The sequence below is a fragment of the Nestor notabilis genome, unplaced genomic scaffold (genome assembly GCF_000696875.1).
Source record: "Nestor notabilis isolate BGI_N333 unplaced genomic scaffold, ASM69687v1 scaffold22434, whole genome shotgun sequence".
Lineage (NCBI taxonomy): Eukaryota > Metazoa > Chordata > Aves > Psittaciformes > Psittacidae > Nestor > Nestor notabilis.
Genome location: NW_009926322.1, coordinates 2,623 through 27,758, shown reverse-complemented (window position 1 = coordinate 27,758; position 25,136 = coordinate 2,623). Strand labels below are relative to the sequence as shown.

General features: G+C 48.0%; 1 protein-coding gene across 1 annotated transcript in view; it reads left to right on the top strand.

The window, feature by feature from the left end:
- Positions 1-21,993, top strand: part of TMEM104 (transmembrane protein 104) — a 40,587-nt gene extending 18,594 nt beyond the window's left edge. The window contains exons 8-9 of the mRNA XM_010013482.1: positions 9,019-9,112; positions 21,233-21,993. Coding sequence (XP_010011784.1) covers positions 9,019-9,112; positions 21,233-21,993 — 855 coding nt within the window. The remainder of the gene's footprint in view (positions 1-9,018; positions 9,113-21,232) is intronic.
- Positions 21,994-25,136: the final 3,143 nt, after the last annotated feature.

Genomic DNA, 25,136 nt, shown 5'->3' with positions numbered 1-25,136 from the left:
CAGCTGGAGAAGACCTGTTAAGTCAGCTAAGCACTCCCCTGGGAGATGCAATACAAGCCTTTATCTCAACAGTGTATTTTCCAGCACTTTGTTCAGTGCTTTACCACCAATTTTGGTTTTAAACAGAGGTCTGACCTTGCTGCCTGCCTCATCAGCGCTTTCCTTCACTAACACAGCACTCTTGATCTCTCCTCCCCTGAAATTATCATTAATTCCCTAATATACAGGTAGGAAGCACCAGGGCTGCAAAACTGTGCAGTCAATGCCCATCTGAACATTACCAGAGGCTGTGGAGGAAAGAGCTCTGGACAAACTCCTAAATAAGTCTGCAACTTCTTAACATCCTCCTAAATTGTGCTTTATGTCTGGGTGAGATCACTGACACTCTTGTCCAAAAATGTGTATTTTTGGACTACATCAGCAAATCCCACATGTGGCTCATGCTTCTGTAAGCAGGACTATAAATACAAATAATGCAGCTGGGATTTATCTTCTAAGTTGAAGTCAATATAATGCTCTCAGGCAGAGCTGATCTCCGAAGCCTGTTGCACCAGTTTGGTGTGTGTTGTACTGGGGAGCCAAAGGAGGAGGCTGGGAGCAAGCAGACACCCTGCTAACCCCAAGCAACAAGACTTTACTCTTGCTTTTGTGCTGCTGCATGAGGGACATTTCCTTAGCTTCAAGGCAACTCCTGCCTGACACAGTGAATGGGATAATGTTGTCCTGAAGCTGTATCCTCCAGGAATTGTGTGAAACTCAGCTGAGAAGTTTGTAGGGGGAAAATTAAATGGGAAACAGAACTGCTTAGTGATGGAGACACTCTGCGTGGTGGCAGACGAGGGGTTAGTGGCCCCCAGGAGCAGTCATCCTTGCTGAACCCAAGTACCTCCTAACCCTGACAGTTTGTAGCTTGATGTGTTTGCAGGGCCCTCAGTGCATCCGTGTCATGCTGGTCCATGTCTCCCTCACTTTGTGCTGTCTCTCCCAGGGGCTTTTGTAGTCCATGTCAGTACTGTTGTAGTTGCCAATACCCTGCTAGGAGAGGCTGTGAATATGCAGGAATTGTGGTCAGTGTCTGTGGATAGTGCTCGTGCCCTTACACTTCATTGGAGGGAACTCATTAATCTCTCATACCATGCTAATAAATTGAAGAGGTGGGGAGCAACTCCTCGGGGTTACCCAGTGTCAGGCTCCTGTTCTGTAGCCTGTGGGAGGTCAAAGCAAGCTGGTGATGGTGGGTACAGCCAGCCCTGGCTCTGCAACTCCTCTGCTGTCCTTCCAAATATCACAAAGCAACCATTCAGCTCATCTATCCACTTTGCTGCTTCCCTCCTGCTTGTTCAGATGCAATTAGGAGATGCAGAATAAGGGGGAGCCAGGGGTCAAGGAGGCAGCAAAGTGATTGCAAGATGCTGCAACTGGCTGTGCCATAAACACTCCAATGATGAAAAATTAGATATCAGAAACCTCAGGGTTATTGCTGGCCTCCATCTTTCTCTTGTTGTGAAAAATGATAATGGAAGTGTATTTACCCCAGAGAGTGCAAGCTTGCTGCTGGCTGTGATCCTGCACTCCCCAGGTGTGCCAGGGACTGCAATCCTTGCACTGAATGACTTTCTGAAAACACTTCTGCCTGGATTTCTTTGCTTTCAGAGTTAGAACAACTACTTTTGCAGGGTGTTCTTTCCAAAGTGGAAAGTTCCTGGTGATCAGAGGTGGGTCAGCTCCACAAACAGGCTGCAGGCCTGAGCTGGGATGGGGAGAGGAGAGCAGCACCCTCCTGTACTGCCTTGACTTCCCAGAGCTTCACGTGGAGGTTCTGGGTATGTTGGATGCAAGATCATAGCTTGCAAGGGCATCAGCTGTGACAAGTACACGTGTCTGCTGCATGGGCAGTCAAAATCCAAAGCTGGTGGTGGACTAAAGCCTTTGAAAATCTCTAGATCCAATTCAAGTCAGTAGCTTTGGGGATACCCTTCTACAACAGGGATACAGCATCTGTGGGTAAGGAAGGAGCAACTGATCCGATCTACATGGACTGTGCAAGGCATTTGACACTGTCCCTCATGACTTCCTTGTCTCTAAACTGGAGAGACGTGGATTTGACGGGTGGAACTGTGTGGATAAGGAATTGGCTGGATGTACTCAAAGAGTTGCAGTCAACAGCTCAATGTCCCAGTGGAGACCAGTGATGAATGGTGTTCCTGAGGGGTCAGTACTGGGACCAGTGCTGTTCATGGTTGGTCCATGAGCAGTGGGACTGATGCACCCTCAGCACGCCTGCTGATGACACCAAGCTGTGTGGTGCTATCGACAAGCTGGAGTTCTTAGTTCTTGGAGGATATCTTCTCCCTGCCTTAGGCACTGGGGAGAGGGATGGGTGAGGGCTTCTTGGTGCCAGCAATGTGCTTCGTCTGAGTTATGACTCTAAACCTCTGCCAGGTGTCCCGAGAGCAGCATGTTAATTACTGGAGCTGCTGTGGCAGCAGATGCCTGCTGTAGTCAAAGTGGAACTGCCCTTGTTTCTTTATCTATAAATACTCCTTGTGGGATGTCTGGCAGTTGCCTCCTCCCTTTGTTGTGACTTCCTGACTCTACAGGGGACCTGGAGGTTAAATTCCCTCTTGCCTCTCAACTTCTATTGAGGAGTCCTTGTTCTATAGCTGGTTTATCTCTTTTCAACCAACTCTAAGAGCTTCATAATAGCTTGTTTGCTGATAACTTGCTGCAGCCCTGCCTCCAGCCTTAAGCGATTGTGGATCTTCAGCTTTACTTATTTTTCCAGCTCTCTAAAAAGCTCCTTCCTGAACAGTCAGGCTCCAATATGGATTTATATTTGTACTGCCCACTGCAAGGGGTAAAGCTTTACCAACGAAAGCTTGGATCGCCGCCTTCACTCATGTGCCATCTGGCTCTCTAGCTTGAGATATGAGCTCATGCAGGAGAGAAACGTGGCCTTGTCACCCAAGTGAAGGGGAGGAGAGATGGCAGAGAGGACACCACATTGCACTTGAGACCCTTCTCCCTTGCTGTGTTTTAGCTGAAGGGCACTGAAGCCCTGGCATGAGCCACTGGAGCCTGTTACTGGTAGTACAGCACTTGCCACTACTTGAAGTGGGTGCAGAGAAGCTACCAGAGGCTGCAGGTAGGCACTGGTGGAGCTGCAGGTGAAATGTTATAAAGCTCTTCTTTCTCTATCTAGGAATCCCAAATGGGGGTGGGGAAAGCACCTTGTGTTTAATATTTCTTTCCAAAGTCACCCCTAAAAATTCCTTGAGGATGTGGATAGGAACACAAACAGTAGTTAATAAGAAACTACTCTACTGAAGATGATAGGTCTGGTTCAAGCTTCCAGCCAGGAATAAAACCTCTGACCTGTGACAATGCTGGTAAATCAAGTTTTGCTTTTTCTTTCCTAGATGTCTCTTTAGACACACTCTAGAGCAGAGCAGCTGAGGTGGGAACAGAGCAGCCAGTCCCTGGTTCTCCTGACATCTTGTTTGCTCAGTGTCCACGCACAGTCAGGTTTTGTTGGATGGTTTTGTCTGTCCCTTCTAGTGCTCTTCTGGGTTGTGAAATAGCTCTGAGCTCAGGGACCTCTTGCAGAAACAGAACGGATGTCAGCATTGCCACTCCTGACAGCATGTATGAAATGTCTGCTTCTTCCTACCCCTGCTCAAGGAGACTTTCCTTGTGTCTGAGCACTGAATCAAACAAAGCTTCCTCTGGGAGGTGCTTGTTCAGTCAAGCTCGTGTCTTCCTGTCAGTGTTTTGCTTTGCTGTGGGAATGCTGCATAGCCATAGCCCTGCATAAGCACTCGACCCTCAACTTTCCAGCTAAAGTCTGCTAAAGAGAGATCCATTTTGTTAAATCAGTAAATTTCTCTTTAAATGTCAGCTTGCTTCCCATTAGAGTAGGGTTATTTGCTGTACTGTGTTTTGTGGGAGAGAGGTACTACTGCTCAACAGTGGTGAACATCAATATCTGCAGAAGTGGAGTTGATGCTATCGTAAAACGAAGTTGTTCTGATATGTTGGTACTTCTCTCAAGGGCAAGCAAGGGCCTCCAAGGAAGGATTTAGTTTGGGATGAGTTATGGTTTTGAATGAGGATGAGGAAGGCTTGGGAGGAGGAGAGAAAAAGGAAGGGTAGCTGGGGCCTCAGTCCAAAGGGAGATATTTAAGGAGTGAGCACTACACCACTTCTTTACCATCATCATATTAAAACTGAGGGTTCCTTGCCCTGATATGAGTTGTATTAACTTTGCATTGCTATGCTAGCCCTGTGCCACACAAATGCATTTATTAAACTCTCAAACTCTTTTTGCTCTGCTCCTAGTGTATTTGCTGCATTTAGCAAGGTTAATCCTCATGGTCTCACTTTGCTCAGGTAACTACTCTGCTTCTACTCAGCCTGTCTGAAAATTTCCAGGCTCTGAATCAACAAACAGTAGCTACTGGTTTTAATTCACTACTCAGCAAGTGCCAGAGACGGATGCAGTTCTTCCCCATGACTTTGTGGAGCATGAAAACAAGCAAGTTCCGATGACAGTTATGAATGAAGCTGCTTTTAAGATGGCCCTCTTGCAAATGTATGCAGGCACTAGCCATAATGCTGTAACTACTGCATCTAATACATGAATCAGCTCTGTTTGGGATGCTAATTGTGCTTCCTGAGCTGTATTGGCTTTTTCTGTGAAAGCAGCATGCTGGGAAGCAGATGAAAGCTATTGAACTGTACTGGTTCAGAGTGACAGATAGACCCTTCAAGCCAATAAGGAACCTGTTTGGTCAATACACCCCTCTGACTAGCTTAAAGCATGTTTGTATGGTCTGAAAGGCTCTTGGCATTAGCTGGCCACCACTTAGTGGTTGAGAGCTCTCTTGGTGGTCCTCTTGGCTGAAGCTAAGCTGATAAACCCAGCCAGATGTCCTATTAACACGTGGTTGTACTTTTGCTTTTTTAAGATAAGCCAATACATAACCTTATGTAACCAAGTTTTAACATAAGAGCTTTAATAAAATACACTTTTAGCAAAATGTATATAAAAATATATTCCAGGCACTGGTTTGCTTGTTTCCCCCGTGGCAAGAAGGCTCGAGTTGACCAGCCTGCTTTTTGCATTGAAATACCAAGAGCTGATGGGTGCAGAGGCTGGGGAAGTGGTGTCACCTGAGTTGCCAACCCAGAGTAGATCCCAAACCTTGGTGCCTGTGCTGCTGTGGCTTGGCTTGGTGGGAGGACTGGATTTGAAGACCCTCCCAGAGGTTGAGCAAGCTGGAGTGATGCTTGTGGCTCCTACTGGCCTGCAGAGAAGAGTGTAATTCAGGGTGACAGGCTGCTGTTCTTTCCTCTGTGCTTGCTGGCTTCTATTTTTCTGACTGGAAATGTTATTAAAAGTGAGAAAAACACTGGGTTTTTTGGTCACTAATGTGCTGGATCTTTATGCTGGTTTACAGCATGAGAAAGCAAGATGAAAATAAAGAATTTCGTGCCTGTTGCATTTATTTTTTGTGTGGGGTTCCACATACGCTCTGTAGCAAGCCTGGTACCTTGTCTGGCCTTTCCCATTTAATGGAGGAGCTTGGAGAGAAATTAGGGAACTATGCTTAATAGCAAAAACACAGTAAAGGTTTCTCTGTGCCATCCTCTGAACATAAACATTTAGTAGATCTGATCCTCTTTAGCTGAAGGGAGGATTCCCTTACCTTGACTTCAGCAATGAATCAGCCACGGATGCCTGCTTGTTTCTAATAGGAAACCACTTCACTAGTAGAAAAATGTTTAATCAAAGTAGACTTTGCTCATTCTGCCTCTTAGGAAAAGAATGATAAACTCCTTGAAAACATCTCAGCTAGCTCAAGAGGTGAACTGGAAAAACTTGGGAGAGCTTTTAGATGTGCTGGAGCTCTGTGTGTTTGATTTCTGGCAGGGCTGACTGGTGCAGTTTTTATGTAGGTTTTAGAATGTTTGAATTAAGTGTGTAATGAAGCACTTTAAATTACATCCCTCTAGGGGAGACGAGCTTGGAAAACATCAGGTGGAAAGTTTGGGTATATGTCTGAGGATCTTATTCAGGCTTACTTTTTTCCTTAGGGAGAAGTTAGGAAACTAAGGAACTTGGATGGGTCAGAAGAGCATTTAAATGTCTGGCACAGCAAGATAGAGAAAGTAGACATCCTCCTTCTAAGCACTGTGGTCTCATCCTTTTGGGGATGTGTTTTTAAATAGGCTTGCTGGCCTTGGGACTCTTCTGAGGGTTGACAGTGGGATTGGTTCTAATCTAAGGCCTGAGTCCTTGTCCCTCGTGTCATGGCTATTGGTGAGGAATAGACCTCTCTTCCCTGACCCACAGGAAATCCTCTAGAGCTGTGCACCATTTCATACCAAAGTGATGTTCATCTGCCTATTCACTGTCCTCTTCTGCCTTTCTCCTCTCAAGCAGTCCAGTGAGTGCTGTGGCTTCCCTTCTTAAAAGTGGTTGGCACAAATCCCTGCAAAGTAGGGCAAGCTCATCTCATTGCAGGCCTTAGCATTGTTTGTATTGATCCATGGATATCCATCTTGGATCACTAATGGGTGTCGAGTGCAAAAGGTAATAAATTTCTATTGCACTTGAATTCATCTCCCACTTGGTTCCTTTGGCCCTGCTCCAGGATCTTGTTAAGAACACAAGACACTGATCATCTTAAAGGATGGGAGGGTATCTCTTCCCCATAGCTGAGCAGTAAAGCCATGGAGGAGGAGGAAGAGGGTTGAGAGATGCTGAATGGATCTGGTAGTTTAAGCTGCCTTGGCCACTGGAGAATAACTGCAGAAAGTGGAACATAACACCCAGAGGAATTCTTTCAGCTTCATTAGCAGATGTTGGGGAGCATGTAGGAGACCCATGTTCTTCCAGCACCTAAGAATGCTTTTGATGCTTTTCAGCATCAAAGCCCCAAATCCACCTTAACACAGCTCTTTCCTTGGTGCTTAAGACAACTCCAGGTTTCAGACCCAGCTGCTCTGGTGCTCAGTGATCTTGTGTCAATCCTTGCCATGATTTGAGATGCTGTTTTGCCAGTTGGTTCTGGTGCATTCTAATTTGCAGAAGACACCTGTCCCTTAATCATCACCATCCCTCGTCTGCCTCTTTTTGTTTCAGCTCTTTCTGACGCATGAGCTATTAACGTGATTTGAAGGGAAGCTGTGTTGAGCAGAGAGTGTGTGTTGGGAGAGGATGTTGAGAGAGATTAGTCACAAACTCAAGAATAATTTCCAGTAAGAGAGTTGACTCTGGGTCCTTGACCTACATCCCTCTTTAGTCTAAAGTTTATTTGCTCCTTTGGGGTTTGTGCACTATCCGAGGATGGAATGGCAGTCTTGGAGGGCAGGAGAGGGTGGCAGGAAAGTGGAGTTAAGCTCCAGATTAGAAGAAAGGAGCAAGAGGGAGAAGAGTAAAAAGCTGGTTTGCTTCTGTGTGTTACTGAAAGTGTTTTATCTGTTAAGGCTGGTTTAGCTCTTAGTCTTGCCAGTTGTGCCTGTGGTGGGTGATGTATTCTGTTTGATTTCAGCATTTCCTCCAAGGATCCTCAGTTGCTTCACAAATCTGAATTCTTTTCATGCTTTCTGTCCCTTTCTGTCCCTCTTTCCCCTGCCCTCCCCACCAAATAACCACCACTTGGTGTAAATGATGGCCTCAGATCAGAATACATCCTCGCTGAGCGACGTGTGAAACCAACAGTTCTCTCCTCTTGGCCCCCTTCTGGGTTTAATTCGGTTGTCTGAGAATACTTGTGATGCGAGGCAATGCCAATTTGCCTTGCAGATATCCTGAAACTGTCTCAAAAAAGGTTTCTTGGGGTTGTACCAGGCTTAAAATAGCTTGGATTCTGTTCTGTGGCTGACTCGGTTGGGGTCGACGGAGACCTTGAGGCTCTGCAGTCTGCCCCTTTGAGTCCCAGTTCTTCCCTTCTGGTGACACCTTTTCTTGAACTGCTTGAAGAAGTCATGGAAAAGAGCAACGTGTAAATATTAATGTTGAATATTTGTCTTTAAAAATCCCTTTGAGATGCTCAACAAATTGTACTGTGTGTGCTGTGACTCTCTCAATACTGCTTGCTTATAGCTTTTGGATCTGCTAGTATATTGCTAGCCCTTGGCATCCCATGGATAACAGTCAGGGCTCTCTTTTCTAAACCCATTTTGTCTCCCTGTCACACGTAGCTTCTCTCAGGTCACTTTCAGACCTCAGTCAAGGTCTGTTACCTTCCTGCAGTAAAGTCTTTTCCCTTCTGACTGAAGCAGGTAGGGCTTGAGTGGTGCTCAGTGCCCAGGCAGAGACGAACTTGCTAAGAAATGCTGGTCTCTTCATATACATCTAAGAGGGCAGTGAGTAAAGATCTGTCTCCATTGACAGTAGCTTTAATTTTCACACTGAGTGAAGTTTGTTCTTATGAGTATCTTTATTTTTTCCCTCACTTTGCACAGGTTTTCAGCTTCCAAGTCAACTGCTTAACTGTTATCCTGTGGCTTCCTGCTGTAAAACAAGCAACCTAGTGTGGGGAAGACAATGTTTTCCAGGCAGACCTGGCTCCATTGCTGTTGAGCTTGTGCTCCTTAGTCAATGTTAATGCCAGCAATCTGGTCATGGCTGTTGCTATTCAGACCTAAACTGAGCATGTACCTGGGCAAAGAGGCCACAGTTTAATATTTCATGTTCCATAAGGCTGCCCTGAGAGCTTTTACTAAAATGTGTCAGTAAAGGAGAGCTGGAGCAGTGATAGCAAGAGGCTGAGAGCCAAGAGGATCTTGTGCTCTACTCGCGCCCAAGGCATGTTCTCTGATACCAAGCAGCTTGCTTGACCTGCTGTGTCTCAGCCAACTTAGCTGTAAAATTAAGCAGGAAAGCAAGCTCCATGACAAAGAGACATGTCTGGAGATGAACTTGCAAGACAAGCTTTGTTTTACTGGTGAATTGATCTTACTAACAGAATTTTAGGGGTTTAACTTGTGTGTTTTCTGTTGTGCTTCCAGGCAGCGTTCACTCTCCTCCTTGGTCCTTTCACCTTCTTCAATGTGCAGAAGACCAAGTATCTTCAAATCATGACGTCCCTCATGAGATGGATAGGTGAGTCTTGGCCACCTCTTTACCATAGATGGAACCTGGGGCACAACAACAACGCAGGATATGCTTGTTCAGAAGCAAGTTCTCATTAAATAACAACCTCTTTTGAGGATTGTCCAGGCCTGATAAATCTTTGAGGAAAGGGCTTTTTGCTCTAGGATGAAATTTCTGATTAAAACCAAACAAATTGTTCTCAATCAGATGTGAGCTCGTAGATGAAGTTTTAATCTGCTTTGTGTGAGAGGCAGAAGGGATTTGGAAGAGCTTCCTGTGGGGGCTGACCATGATACCCACCAGTTGCTGTTCAGCAGCAAGTTTTTCATTCTCAGCATGTGTGCAGCAGAGCTTGAAGAATCTTTATTTTGATCTAAGAACAAAAGGCATTTCTGTCAGACTTTCCACCTTCAGTTATATCATCTGTTTGCATGGTTTATTCCTGGGCCTTGCTTTAGCATAGGATGTCCTGCATTGGAAACCCCCAGACCAATGTGTGTTGTGCTTGGGAACCTCCACTATGCATGAGTTCTCTCCAAAATCATCCTGCCAAGAACTTCTGGGAAGACAGATAATTTCCTTCATGAAATAAGACATCACTACTTTTCTCTATCCCTCAGTGCTTTTGCCATCCAGATGTGCAGCTGCCTCACATCTGGCTTGTATATGTACATGTCCTTAAAGGCTGAGGGCAGGATGTGTGTTAAGGAGGCTTATGTTGAGGTTTCTCTTGTCTTTTGTAACCTGGACAGAGTAACTGATATTCAGGGCTAACAGAGAAGGTGTTACAGCACCAGCAGCATTTCTGCAGGTTGAGAGTCTCCTGGTTTGTGGGTCCAGACCATTCAAACACAGAATTAGCTCTGTTTATGCATATCACTGACCTGGAATAGGAAGAAAAGCTGCTTCTCAGACCAGTTCCCACCACACATATACACTTGACCTGACTTCAGCTGGATATTGTCCCTTTTCTGTGAGTTCAGAGGCCTGTGACCCTGTTTGGAAGTGACTGGCAGTCACTGCAGAGGAAAAGATCTGTTCTAGACAACATTTGAGATTAAGCAGTTATTACCCATGGAAATGAGGTTGGATTTTAAGCCCTCAAGTCTCAGATGCTGAACAGCTTGAGTTAACAAATCCTGACCTCAGATGGTGTGAAAACCCTTAATGTCTGTTTATTCCTTTTGTTGTCTGAGCATACAAAAGGTCAGAAAGCCCCAGTGTTCTTCAGAAAAGGAGGTTAGTTCATTGAGGGCCATTAAAAGAGGGGCTTTGGCTTTGTTTTTTAACAACGAGTAAGCTCAGCTCCCTGGCCTGTTTCCAGCCACCCTGCCTCCTCTTTCCTGGTAAAGACATCAGTCAGACCTCATCCCGTCTCTGTGACAACCTGATTTCTGCCTGATCTGCCATTGGTTTCCCTTTAGCAGGCTCCTTTCAGTATGAGGACTGCTAAACCTTGGCGTAAAGGCAGAACTGTTTCTCTTTTTCATCTCTTGATGGAGAGAGACAAAGGCAGTGTTTGGAGAAGTGTAGGGGAAATTCATGCTTTAGCCTGATTGATTCCTGCATCAGCACACTGGGGAACAGCTGCCCCAGATAATGATATTTAATGACCCTGACAGCACCTCAGTGGCTACTTAGAGCAATGGATTCCGTATGTGTACAATGAGGGATAGATTTATTAGGGAAGACAATTTATCAAACAGCCACGTGGTGAAGGGAACAGGAACAAAGATCTTGCTGCACATTCCGGGCTATGGATGGATCCCATAACTGCAGGGATTTAGCAAGCTGACTTCTCCCATGTCCTCACATCACTGATGTCCACTCCTCTAAAAGCAGGGCCGTGAGTTAAACATGGATTGGTCTTTTCCTGGTGTTGAGAGAGCTTAGAATGGTCTTGGATGGTGTTTTGTGGGCTCCTTTTCCTGCCTTGAAAGCCAAAGGCCAGATGTGGACTCTGTTTTGCTGTGGTGTTTCATTCATCTTCCTTTAGTCAGTTTTAGCCATGTGGGGCTGAAGGTGAATCTTCCACAAAGCTCTCTGAGCAGCAGAACTGAACACTGGAGCTGCCAGCCTACGTGTTTGCTGTGCTGGGTAGCAACTTCCCACATGGACAGTGGTTTATTCAGCTTACCTGTGCTCGCTGGCCTGGTGTGGATGGGAAGCTGATGCTTGTTTTGCATCATGATTTGAAAGAATCCAGCCTGGTTGGGCTGGGAGGTCAGTGCAGGCTTTGCAATGTGCCTGCTGCAGGACCTACTGTACATGCTTTTCCCCATCCTGGTGAAAGAAAAGCCCCTGGATTTCGTAGCAGCAGTGGGTGATGAAAAGCTGCACTGCCCCAGGTATACTACTGATTCAGATGACAGTGGCTGAGAGGATGGTTCTTGGCAGCAGGGAGAGCTAGCTGTGTGTGAAGGTCATTTCTGCCGGTGTTTGTAACAGTGTCAGCCTTGCCTTTGAAAGTTGCTTTCCCTCTTTCTCCTGATCTAAGTGATAATCAGATGTCACTAGCCTTTTCCAGAGCCTCATGCTCATCACAAACAGCACATCAGCTAACAAAACCTACGGTCTCTCTCCACACCTCATGGACAAGAAAAATGTCTTTCTGCCTCTGAAAAATACAGTCTTAAACATTGGGATCTGGACAGCTCAAAGAACATGGAGATGCAGCAATGGATCAGCCCTTCATCTAGCTGTGGTTTTCCTCCCAGGGTAAGGGAACAGCCAGGACAAGCACTTCTGAAGCCTCTAAAAGGGGAAAGTAGGAGGAGTTTGCAAGCCCAAGTGCTGTACTACAGACAGATGGGCTCTTACTGTCTGGGCTTGCTGATCGTGGAGAGCTCATTTGGAAGCAAGGCTGGCATGGCGAGGCGCTTCCCTGTCAGGACTCATAGGAGCACAGAGGGTGGATCTGTGTCTCCAGGTGGAGTGGGGCTGATGGCATCAGAGGGCTTCCAGAGGCATCGAGCTGTTGGCAGTCTTGTGAAGAGTAACAGCTTACACACTTGGCTGCAGAACTGATTGCCACCTCGCATGGGTGAGTGCCAGTGGTTAAATGTGGTGCAGCAGTCCATGCTTAACTGCTGGCCTCATCTGTGCTTAGAGATCTCCATTCTCCTGTGTAAGGGTTTGCCTACACAAGCTCTCATCCACTTCCCAACTGCAGACTGCAGCTCAGGCTGCTTTGAAAGCCCTCTCCTGAACTGCCTTGGGAGGCTGTGACAGGGAGCCTGTCTGCTGTGCTTCCCTGGAGAAAAGGCTAGTTGGGAAAACCACTTGGTTTAAATCCTGGTAATGGTAAAGCCTTGATTTAAATTAGGGATAAAATGTTGTTGGCTCCCTCAGCTCTTGAGCAATAATATAAGAGCAGACAATATAAGAGCAGAGACAGGGTCGAGACTGGTTGACCAGTTAAGTATGAATCATCCCTTGGGGTGAGGAGGGTTCCTTCCCCAAACTGTAATCCTTTCCTTTCCTCTTTCCTTTTTCCTTTTTCCTTTTTCCTTTCCTTTTTCCTTTCCTTTTTCCTTTCCTTTTCCATTTCCTTCCCTTCCCCAGTCCTTTTTTACCAGTTTTGGAACCTGTTTCTAGGTCTCTTAGAAGGTTCTTGGAATGGGGCATCTCCTGCAGAAGACTAAACCAACTAAGCCATCAATAAATTAGAGCTGTTGGTATGTTCAATTTTGCTGCTTGGACTTCAGACTCTTTTTCTTTCCTGCAGGATTTAAACCTGTGGTGGCAATGGATTGCTCTCTATAGAGACTTGAATATCTAGCTGGGGTTTTATTGCCTCCTTTCTCCAATCCTGATCCAAGTGGGCGAGCTGCTGAGGGCAGAGCACAGCAAAAGGGACTGAGTCTGATGCAATTCTCAAAGCAGAAAGGACACAGCCTTACCTCTTTGTTATTGGATAATATTGGATAACAACTGACTAGTGGCCTCATGGGAGAGGATATGGATTAGGAAAGATAACAAAAGGACAGGGCTTGGTGGAGCTCAGCAGCAAACATTGGGCTATTGTGTATTAAGCAGCTAACCCAATTAATTGCAGCCTGTTACAGCCCGAGATGTCCAGCTCTATAGGTGAGGACTGTTGGCTTTAAAGACATTGGTAGCATGATTATCACTGCTGTTATCGAATAGCCTCTGGCAAATGTTCCCAGACAGCTCCCATGTGGGCCATTAGCTCCAAGTGCTGCTCTTGATGCTGTATTGTAGTTATTAGAAAGTATTGTATTTTAATAAAGAGAGATTTTATTGAGGAAACTTCTGGGTTTGGTTGCTGCAAGCTCCGTTCTCTCTGTAGTACAATCAGATCATACCACAGCTATTCAAGTAACTGCAGCCCTCTAGACGGAGCATTCCCAACCCTGCCCAAACTATCATCTCACAATTACATTCCCAGAAATAAAATCTCTCCCTTGCTCTTTCCTCTGGTCAATAGGATGGAGGGGAAAAGGACAGGAATAGCCAGGAAGTCTTCTTTTCTCCTTCCCATCCCCTTCCAGGATACTTGGCTTCTAGGAAAGGGCTCCCCAAGCATGCTGCTGGGGCTGACTTTCCCCATCTGCTGATTTCTCTGCTAGTTCTGCTTTCTCCACCAGAATCCTGCTTTTCACAGACTCCCCAGAACCTCTCTGCAGAGAACTGGTCTCGGTCGATCTCCCTTTGTGAGCGGGTTTCAGCTGCGGTAGTAACTATCACTGCCACCCTTGCGCTTCACCGGCCATGCTGGAGTTGATGCAGTCCATAAACCTGGATCACACAGCTTCATCCCTTCAGCTGCAGAGACTGGGAATTACAGAGGAGGCTGATAGAGGAAGGGGTGACCATTACCTGAAGTCCTGTGTTTCCAGGCTTCTGCAGAGAGGTTTGTCTGCAGTGTCCACAGTCCTCAAGGTGGCCTCTTTTCTGCATCAGAAGTGGAGCAAACAGCTTAAGGAGGGACTAGTTTGATCTCTGCCCCTTTCCTTTCACAAGGGGAGTGGGAGGGCAAGGAAGAGGGAATTGGACTGTAAATCAGGATACTGTTGCATGTTCATTCCAACAAGCTTCTTCAACAAAGTTACTTCGTGTTCTCGCATCCCTTTCGGAGCAGAGAAAGCTGCTGCTTGAGCCCAGGGTAAATAATTCACTATGAGAAGTGAATATATTTATGAAGAGTTGGATAAAAGGCTGTGCTTCTGTCATGCCTGCTTTCAGAGTTACAGGCTGAGGAGCTCATCTCAGTGCTGTTTGTGGGGGCAGTGGGGTGAAGCAGTGCCTGTGTGAGTGAAAGAGCCTTTTGTTAGCTTCAAATGCAGGTGGAGATTGATGCACGGTGCTGGACTGAGATCCTGCCTTGAGGAGTTGATGTTCCTGAAAAGAGCACTTTATCCAGGCAGCAGGAGACAAACTAATGGGTCTGAGAACTGGAGAAGGGGAGCTGAAAATGTAAGGACACATTCAGCCCTGCAAAGGGGTCCTGATGATGGTGCTTACAGAGATTTGCAGAGTGGGTCTGTGGCATGCAAGAGTGTGTGTCGTTGGAACAAGATGGTAGAAATTTTGCTGGTTGGGGCCCAAAGCAGGATAGGGAAGGGTAGATTTCATGGGACACAGGTGCTCTGCACCCAGTGCTTTCCAAAGCATGATGTGACACCACAGCGTGTGCTGTTCCCTTCATGCAGAAGGGTAAATTCTCACATGGACAGAGAAGTGACTGTCAAAGCTAATAGACCAAGTCAGCAGCAGAGCTCAGAGCCGAGTCCCCATTGCAGAGGCTTTGTGGTGCTTCTGCCAAAGGTGACTGGAGGAGAGAGGACAGTAAACTACACGGGTAATTTTCCACCAGAAGCAAACGCTCCTCGCTGGCTGCTCTTCCCTTCCCATATGTTGAGATAAAGCACCCGTGATAAACACCAGAGCAGAGCTGTTTATCTCCCTGTGAACTGTTGCTGTGTGCAGATGTCTGTGGAGACCAGCTGATGTGGGTCAGATGGGGCAGCTCCACTGGTTCCGCAGCAGGACTTGTTACCACAGTAGGGGAAGCTACTTGGTGATGGTGTAGCAAACCCTGAAGAAAAGCAGGGGAATGATGCCTTTACAGCACATAACCGCTTCTGACAGCCAAAAAGTCTTGGTGGTACTTAATAAAAGCTTCCTTTTGTGAAGGAAAAGGGCTCTGCTTGGCCTGAGGCCATTGCACCAATAGTGTCTGAGACGGCTGCAGCAGGAGCAAGCCAAACCTGGCAAAGGGACTGGAGGCTTTTTCTTGCCTTCCTGGTAAACTGCATCACACTCCTGTGATCTTAATGTGTCCAACATGTGGCTCTGCTTCCTCTGTATGAGAAACAGTCCACTGCCAGGTAGACCCTGCTTTGGGGCAGGGAGGGTAACACTGTGCCTGCAAGTCCCTGCTCTCCATTAGAGGAAGGAGTCACACTGATGTCCCCTAACTTTTGCTCATACCTTTATTCTGGGAAGTAATTTCCCTCCTCTTCTCCTTCTGACTTCTCTCTCCAGAGAATTGCTGTCTTCTGTGAGCATGTCCATCTTGCTTCCCCACAGTCTGTGCACCCATAAATCCTTCATCTTCCTCGAGATGGTGTTTTAGGCCCTGTCGTTGCCAAATCTCCAGCTCCTGCACCTGATGGAGCAAACCTGGTTTTCATTTTACCTCTTTTACTGCTGTTTCTTGTAGAAACCTCCTTTGAAGGTTGCAGAAATTTATCAGCTGCTACTCTGGAGTTTACAGAGAGCTGGAGGTCATGAAGAAGTGACAGGATGTAGCTTCTGCAGGAGGAACTGAGCAAATGAGCTTTAAATTTAAGAATCAATGTCTTAATTTCCTCTACCTTGTTTTGCCAGCATGGTGAAATCCAGCTGTGCTCTAGTATTGCAAATGCCACAGCATCCATAATGCCTGGCAGCTCCAGAGTTGGAGTGGGCTCTTAAACCTGCCCAAAACACTGATAGGAGGCAACTGGCTCTGGGAGAGGGCACCAGCATCCTAGAAAGACATCAGTAGTGAAGCAGACAACAGAAGTACTGGGTAGAGATGCAGCAGTAGGACTGCCTTGACATGATGTTCATTCAGCACGTATAGGGCAGATGCTCTCCTTTTATGCTCCCCCTCCTGAAAGAGCTGCCCAACGTTAAGCTAAATGAGATCTGTTCCTCTGTTTGAGAGTGGGCTGTGTTTTGGCTTGATGGAGGATTAGCATCAAGGTTAAGGTAGGGAGAGACCTTCCTCTTTCCGAAGAGAACAGGCTCAGGGAGCTCATGAAAACCTCCTCCTTGGGATCCATCATGCCACCTAATGTATGAAGAGGGAAGCAAGTGGCATGTGTTGTGAAGGGGTGATTCATTATCATTATTTCCTGGCACGCTGATGCTCTGCTTCAACAAGGAAGCTCTGTCAGAGCGTCAGGCGAGGTGATGGATGGTCCTGCCACAGCCATGTCAGCAGCACAGCCCTCTGCTTAAACAAATCCCTGTGGATGGGGGCAGGGAGCAGCCAGGCTTGAGCTGCTCTGCTGATACAACATGGTGTGGTGGTCACCACTGCCTCTGTCCATCCCTGGGGATGTTCTCACCACTTTTGCCTTGTGGAAGGAAGAATGAGAGTAGGGACCGAGTTGGAGAAGATGTGACTTGAGGTCTGATGCAATTCCTCTGTCTTTACCTTTCCGACTCTTAACATACAGGTGATTGTCATGTAACTTTTGTTCTGTTTTCTTCCATAAGTCTTTTGCTCATCCCTAGTTCATGTCGGCCCACATGCTTTCTAGAACCATTAAAACCATCCTTGTTTTAACTGGGACCAGTGCTTTGAAGGTTGAAGTTCACTGTTGAACGTGGGAGGCAATAGCTGTCTTTGACCTTCCTTCCTGCAGTCACAGAGATGTTGTCCAATGCCACAGTCCTGCAGAACCTCACTTCTGAGCTTGCTTCCCCCTTGCCAAGCCACCTCTTTCTGAATTCCTCCCTGTTTCCTAGCATGGCTCAGTTCAGGATCTTCTCCATTAATTTCCACATGCCAATGGAGAGACAGAAGTGGGGCACCAAGTCAAGCGTCTCAGAACCATAGTGCCTTGCCAGGGATGCAAGGGAGGGTTAAGCCAGGAATTCATTCTGAGCATCAGTTCTTCCGGGAACCTATCGTGATGGGGGAAAATAATGTGTTCTAGCCTTGGGCTTCTCCCTTTCCTTGCAATAGCCTTTCTGCAGAGAGATGAAGTTCATGTACAAACCAGCGTTCTTTCAGTTACAAAGGTGTTTGCTCTGACTCTGCAAAACAATCCTTAAACTTAGAATGGCTAAATTATCTCCAGTGCTCTTCTGCAGCCTCATTAGGCTTCTATCAAAGTTCACCAAAATGTATTTTTTAATATCCCCAGGCTCCCATATTTCCCAAGGTCTTCTTATTAGGATGTGTGCTCATCCATATTCATCCTTTTTCCACCTGCAAGAGCCAGAGCAGAGCTGTCTTATCTCTGAATCAACATCTCCTGAGTCAAGCAGGACAGGCAGCAGTAGCTGCCTGCAAGGGCTGCACTGTCAGTGAGAAGAGTCAGGGTTTGCTCCTCAAAGAGTGACAGGAGAGGTCTGTAGGTGATGAGATTCATCACAGCTTTTCCTTTATGGCATACCCCTCTCTATTTTCTTTTCAGTCTTACATCCTTCAGTAAAAATGATGCTCAAACATCTAGAGGAGAGATGATGGGACCAGAAGTGTCCTCTGTACCTCACTGACTGCCAAGCCCATCTGTGGTGTGTGGGTTTGGAGTGGGTCTGACACTGGTGAAAGATCACGACCCTTGTCTGTTTTTAAGCACTTACAAGGTTTAAATCAAGGTTTAAACCAAAGTTTTCATGTAACCTACAAACAAGCCATGGTAGCATTGCTGTCCACCTTGATTTGTGCCTGTTGGTCATGGTGTTTGAAGGTGTGTCATCCCTGGAGCATCTTGCTTGTATCTTCTCATGTGTGTAGAGGAAGAGATCAAAGCTTTTTTATGAACCCATATCTGACTTCACCAGGGTCCTTGTGGTGCAGGAACACTATGGGACAGGCGATGTGGCAACTGTGACTTGAAATAGAATGGTGTGACTCTGCCTTCAGCCTGCTGTCCCAGCTAGAGGAAGATGTGAGCAGGAGCTCTGTGTGTGCCTGAGGATCCTGAGCTGCCTCTTGTCTGCCCAAAGCTGCCTGTCAGTCAGCATCTGTCATCTTCTTTTCATCTTGATTTATCATCTGGCATAACTGGGTTTCAGAGTTTCACTTTGGGGCTTGTCTCCTCCCAGGGACAGACAGATAAATCTGTCATGCAAATAAATAAATAAGTCTGGCATGCAAATGTTTTAGCTCTCTGGATCCAGGAGTGACTCTTCTGTTGTAGAGTGAGAGAAAACACAACCATTGGGGCAGGGCTGCTGTTGTCTTCTCTGAGGCTGGAACTGAGCAGGGGAGGATTCCAGTTTACTCAGCACCACCCGTCTCAAGGCTCATGCAGAGCACCAGGGCAGGGGGAGCACAGCCTTGTTGGAAGCAGTGCTGGTTTAGGTCTTACTGTTCATACAGTCAAAATGGTTTGGGTTGGAAGGCACCTTAAAGCTCATCCAGTTCCAACCCCCTGCCACGGCCAGGGACACCTTCCACTAGATTGGATCATTATGCCTTGTAACTTTAATATGTTTAATTTCTGAAAGAGTATTTAAGGAAAAGGTTATGAATTCCAGCTGCTTAAGCCAAAATCCGTCATTTAGGCAATCCACAGGGATTCTGTTCTTTCAGTGCTCCCTGTCAGAGAGAGCAGAGGAGAGCCTATGGGTCTCTAACTGAGGAGCTGCTCAGAGGATGGGGTGCCAGCCTGCAAGCTCCCCTGCACTGGTCCTATCAGTGCTGGTGTGGAAAGCAGGGCTTTGAGCCAGTGGTGAGTTTGGGAAATGGAAACAGGTGACTCCTCACCCTGCTGAGCAGAGGAGGTGGAAATTTACTGTGTTCAGAGGAAGAGGTGCAAGACTTCTGTGGTTATGTCTAGGTAATGTACAGGACCAGCTCAGGATTGGGCTGCAGAGGATGGCCACATGTCCCAAGTGGGAAGGAAAGGAATGGTCTCGTTATTCCATCTCGTATTTCCAAAGCTGGTTTTCTCATTGCTCAGGGCACCTTCTCCTCTTCCTTGTAGCCTGTGCAGCCCTAGGGAGAGCAGCCAATGTCACATCACCCGGAACACAGTTCTTTCCAGCTATTTTGCTGTAACACATACACTGGCAAGCATCTCCCCTCCGGGGAGCAATGGAGGAGGCACAACAACTGTACCTGTGCTCACAGTGCCCCTCACTTGCTGGCTTGAGTGAAGGCGAGGGGAATTGCACAGCCCCAGAGCAATGAGCTGTTGTTTTCCATAGCCCTCTGTGGCTGCTCTTGGGGAAGTAAATAGAGCCCAGCACTCCCAAAGTGGCTTGGCCCTGGTGGTGCCGTGAAGGAATGGATGTCCTGTCACCAGCCCAGTGTTGGTGGAGACCTGTTAGACTTGCCCTGTCACTGGGGACAGTTGGAAGCGAGAGGCCTCCTGAGGCAACATGAAATGAAATGCAGAGTGTGGCTTGGTGAGGGCTCAGCACAAAGGTGGTGTTTGCCATGGGAAGGAAAGGAGGATTGCCATGAGAGGAGAAACGGGGTCTCGGAGAGTGCTGGGGGTGCGCGGGAGGTGATGGATGTTCAGGTTATTCTGGTCTCACTGGGGACAGGAGGGGCAGCATTTGTACACTGGTCTGTAACTATCTTCCCTAGCCCTGTCCCTGCAGGGTCTCCCATCTCCAGCCGGCTGTGTCAGGCAGAGCAGCACTTGGCACAGAGCAAGCCAGTGTCCTGGTCACCCCACGGCCAGGCTCGCAGCGCCGGTGGCCACCCTCCTGTGGGCTCTGTGCTGCTCTGTTTAATTCCTCTGTGTTTATATTTATGACATCCAAAGTTGCCCGTAATAGGAGTTGTCTCAGCATTGTGCTGGTTTTTTTGTTACCTGATAATTCACAGCTCTTCTCTGATGCCTCAGACCAGTGCAGGAGACAGCTCTGTGCAAGCCGCAGTGGCCCATCCATTGCCAGCACCAGGCTGTAAATCTTGCTGCCCTGCCAGGTAGGGTTTTTTCCCCTGTTGCTTGTTAACTCCAGCAGCTGATGATCATCTTTCCCAGGTTGATGTGATTTCTGTGACACCAGAATTAGTTTTCTGCTGGTTTTATGTGCCATGCTAGGAATAACAGGCGAGCAGTAACTGCTGCTGGCTCAAATTGCCACCAGCAGAGTAAATAAGGGCATTAGAGCAATCTTCTCGATTCATTTTTGTCCATAGCACATTGCTTTTTTGTGATAAGCTTTGTAAAACGTCGTTAGGCTTTTCCCTGACATAAGTGAGGGGCAGACTTGGTGCCTTAGAAGTGATGAATTTTAATCGCAGTCTTTCAGTGCTGCTTTAGTCCCTTCCAGACTGGCTTCTGCACCCTGGGATTAACTGCAGCCAGCCTGTTCCTCCTGCGGCTGGCTGGTTCTTGCTCTATCCTGCCTGACAGATCACAGGGACAGATGCTGGTAGCTGCTGCTCCTTTGCATCTGCCTCCGTACATAGGTGAGGGCTTGGAAGCATTAGTCCAGTTGCAGCTATTGAAGAGTATTACTGGGGTTGACTGCAGCCAGGTTTAATCTTTTCTTCCTTTAGAGGTCAAAGCTCAAAACATCTCTAAGCCATTTTTAAATGGTGATATTTAGCCACGGTGTGTTGGCAGAAGCATCCATGGACTGAGACCCATGAGGGTGATGGGCTCAGCCAGCCGTGCTAGCATTCCACTTCCGACGGGCCCAGAGCAACTGTTTGCTATCTAGGTGGGAGGGTGAGTCCCTGTGGGAACGGGACTGGAGGGAGATGCCTGCCAAAGGCCCATTCCCTTATCTGCTGACTAGCACTGAAAGCAAGTGGTGATTAATTCCCGTGCACCTTGCCTTTGATCTACCACCTTCTCCACAGATAAGGAGATGTTCTTATGGAGCAGGAGACAGAGCTGGAGCCAGTGCTGGTGGGAGGAGGGTCGTGGGGAGTGCAGACCTGGGCTTGACTTCAAACCTTCTCTCTCCCTCCAGCTTTCATCCTCATGATTATTCTGGCTCTCATCCGCATCAGCAGAGGCCAAGCTGAAGGTCACCCGTCCATGGCCCAGCTCTCAGGCATCCGCAATCTTTTTGGGGTGTGCGTCTACTCCTTCATGTGCCAGCACTCTCTGCCATCCCTCATCACACCCATCTCCAAGAAGAAGCATGTCAACAAGCTCGTGCTGCTCGATTACATCCTGATCCTGGCTTTCTACAGCCTCCTGTCGTTCACTGCCATTTACTGCTTCCGCAACGACACCCTCATGGACATGTACACACTCAACTTCACCAACTGTGAGATCATCAACGTTGCCTTCATTCGTTACTTCCTGGGCCTCTTCCCAGTCTTCACCATCAGCACCAACTTCCCCATCATCGCAGTGACCCTGCGCAACAACTGGAAGACCCTTTTCCACAGGGAAGGGGGGACCTACCCATGGGTGGTGGATAGGATTGTCTTTCCTGCCATCACGCTTATTCCCCCAGTGCTGGTGGCTTTCTGCACCCACGATTTGGAGTCCTTGGTGGGGATCACAGGAGCTTACGCTGGGAATGGGATCCAGTATCTCATCCCGGCTTTCCTCGCGTACTGCAGTCGGAAGGACACTCAGCTGGTCTTTGGCAGTGGGACAGTTAACAAACACCTCTCCCCTTTCCGACACACCTTCTGGATTGTGTTTGTGCTCATATGGGGCTTTTCTTGCTTTGTGTTTGTGACTGCAAACATTGTCCTGAGCGAGCCAAAACTCTGATGTGGGGGTAGCAGCTCGCTCCCTCCCCGGCTCCAGAGCCCTTGGCATTTCAGCTCCCCCTCTGCGTCTGTGGAAGGGGGGAGAGGCATTATGAAGGGAAGTTTCCAGGCCGTTGGCTTGGTGACAAGGGTTAGCCCTGAACACAGACTTTCTTCACTCCATTTTGAGCGTGGATGGAGTGGACTCAGCCTTGTTACAGTCCTGGTTCTCACACCCTGCTGTTGAACACCGTGGGGCTGAGCCCTTGGCAGCCTGCACGATTAACCAGTGTCCAGCCATCTCTGCCTTCAGCTCTGTTGGAGCATCACTGCTGGAGCTCTCTGTGTGCTGCAGGTCTCAGCGCACAGGAGAGCAGACAGCCTTGGCTGCTCACTGCACGCATCAGCTCAGTGTCCCTTCTCCCAAAGGCACGGATGTGCTGGGCAGGATCCGGCAGGAGTTTGGGAGAACTGAGTCTCTTCTTTCAAACCAACCTCCTGTGCTAGTGGAGCGGAGAAACGAGGGTGGGAGGAGATCTGATACAGAAGGAAGTAATTGTGTGTTCTGTTCCATTTTCTTTTCCTAGAGGCATTAACCTGTTTGTGCACCATGGATTGCCGGGGGTCTGGGATCTCCTGCTTACAGCAGGGTTTCTCAAGCCCAGGAGTTTACACTCACACTTCTCACCCTGTTCTCTGCTGTGGCAGCCCCAGTTGGACCCTACCTGTGCAGGGATACAGCTTTTCCTCCTTGGAGAGGAAGCTGCAGCCTTGCTTCCCTCTGCTCCTTCATGCAGACCCCTTGCCCGGAGCCAGTAGGACCAGCCAGCCCCTACCTCCAGTGGTCAGGATTCCTGGGGGCTGGAATTCCTGTGGCTAATTACCCAGTCTGGACACGTGTGAGGCCTGCAGGGGCTCTGGCTGTGCACACTGATGCGTTTCCAGCCTCCTGTGCTGGGTAATTAGCCTTGAAACAAGGTGGGTGTTAACTCAAGGGAATGGGCTGGTGCCAGGAGGCAGTGGCTCAGCCCTGCCTGCAGGAGCAGAGATCCCAAGTGCTGAAACCCTGCTGGAACTGGCCTTGAATCCTCCTTCTTCTCCTTCTACACAGGGCTAAGGTGGGCTTCGGGCTGGTCCCGCTCAGCTGCTCAGAGTATTGGGCTGCCTTTTACCTTCAGCAGCCAGTGCTTTAGGTGAATCTCTGCTTTTAAGGCTACTGTAACACCACACAGTGACACACAGCCTTGAGTCCTGTGCTCTGAGGCCCTTGGGCAAAGATCTTTGGGCTTTCCTAACAAAAGGGAGAACTTCAAAAGAAGTTTCCACCTGAAATACTTTAAGTCCCCCCTTATTAAAGCAGGTTCAAAGCCAGGTGCGTGTCACTTATGTCAGATCCTCTTGCCCTCTGCACTTGCTGCAGTATTAAGTGTCTCGCTCGCTAAAGCAAGCTTTGAACTGCAGCTCTTTTTAATCAAGCTCTGTTTTCAAGTAGAACTTTCTGGTTTCCATATGACCTGAAGTGCTCCTCCTGCGGGAATATGCAAGTACCTGGAGCTGTATAAAAACACTTCATGGCTTTTAAAGCAAAACCCTGCACCTCTTGAGCCTGAGCACCGCCACTGTGTCCTTGCTGAGCTGCTTGGAGAGGATCCGAGGGGACTGTTTGCCTCCTCTCCAGCTTGATCCTAAGCATTGGCAGTGACTTTAAACATCCCCAGGTGCTCTGGGAAAGCTGCTGGGGCATCTTCAGTGCCAAATGAACAAGTTCTTTACAGGTAGCTGGTGGTGGTGTCCTGGGAAGAGGGAGGTTGGAGGGCAGATCCGTGGGGCAGCGTTGCTGGGAGCCACCTGCGAGGCAGCTGAGAGGAATTTAGTGCTGATGAAATGAGCCTTTGGAGAGCTGGAGAGGCTGCAGGGGGTGTGCTGTGCACAAGGGCACAGATGTGGGTGGTGGGGGGGCTGAGGCCCTGCTTTGCGAGGCACTTGGCTCTGCCTCCATCGCTGCAAGCGCCCATCGCAATCTCTTCCCTCCACATTTCATTGCCAGCCAGGGAATGGGGCTGTGCTCTGTTATTTCACCTCTCATCCTCCCTTCCCCTCTTAGGGCTGCCCTTGGTCTCCATCCCTTCCTGTCCCTTTATCAGGCTGCCTTGCCTGGGATGGGAGGCAGCAAATCCACCCTCTCTTCTGCATCTCTTACTGTTAAAGATGTGCCTTCGCTTCCTGGCCTGGGTGACCCCCGCTCCTCCTCGGCGCGGTGGTGGCAGGGATTTCTAAGGGACCTTACCTCTTAGAGCTGCTTGGATCCCGGTTTTGGATGCAGTGGCACGGTGAGGGCTCGCATCCTGCCCCCAGCCCTTGCCATGGTACCTTAGTGAGAAGGACTCTGGTCTCCACAAGCACGAGTGCTTTCTTAAACAAATAACCTGCTGTCCTTGCACAAATATATCTGAGGAATTGGGGTGATTAAGGGAAAGAAGCTCTATGGCAGAGAGAACGTTCTTCATATCAGATGTGACATAGCAATGCCTTAAAAATTACTGGAGAAAGAGGGAAGGGGATGGCTCAGTGGAGCCAGCACTGTCCGGGGGGACACTGGGTGACCTCGGTGCAGGGCAGGAGCTCCCCCTTCTCACCCATCGTGAAAGCCTGGTTTTATTTGACCATTATCAACACTAACACTTGATTATCACAGAGTCTCATGTGATGCTTGTCCTGACTGTAATTAGTTCTCCAAAAATGGGATTAAACCCAATAAAACATGCATTATACATCTGGTTTAGTCTGGCTGCTTTTTCCACTGCTTTCCTCCTCTGGTGCATGCACTGAGCAGCTATTCCCAGAGGGAACGGCCGTGACGGATGGTGCTGCAGGCCAAGGGGAAATGGCAAGCAGAGAGGCTAATGGAGACCCTCACCTCTTCTCTATTAGCCTCCTGCAACTCTGGGTGATAGCTGCAAACTCAATTAAAACATCTGTACTTTCCCCTTCTCCATTACGGCTCCTTACACTTAAACCCAAACAAATTGAATCGCTCCACTGCCTCGGGCTGCAAAGGCAGTTTTGTGCCAACAAATTTATTATCACTATAAAGCACAGCTTGATTTATGGTAAAATATTAAAACAGATCTTTATGGTGGAAATAAACACTTTCTGCTGCGATTC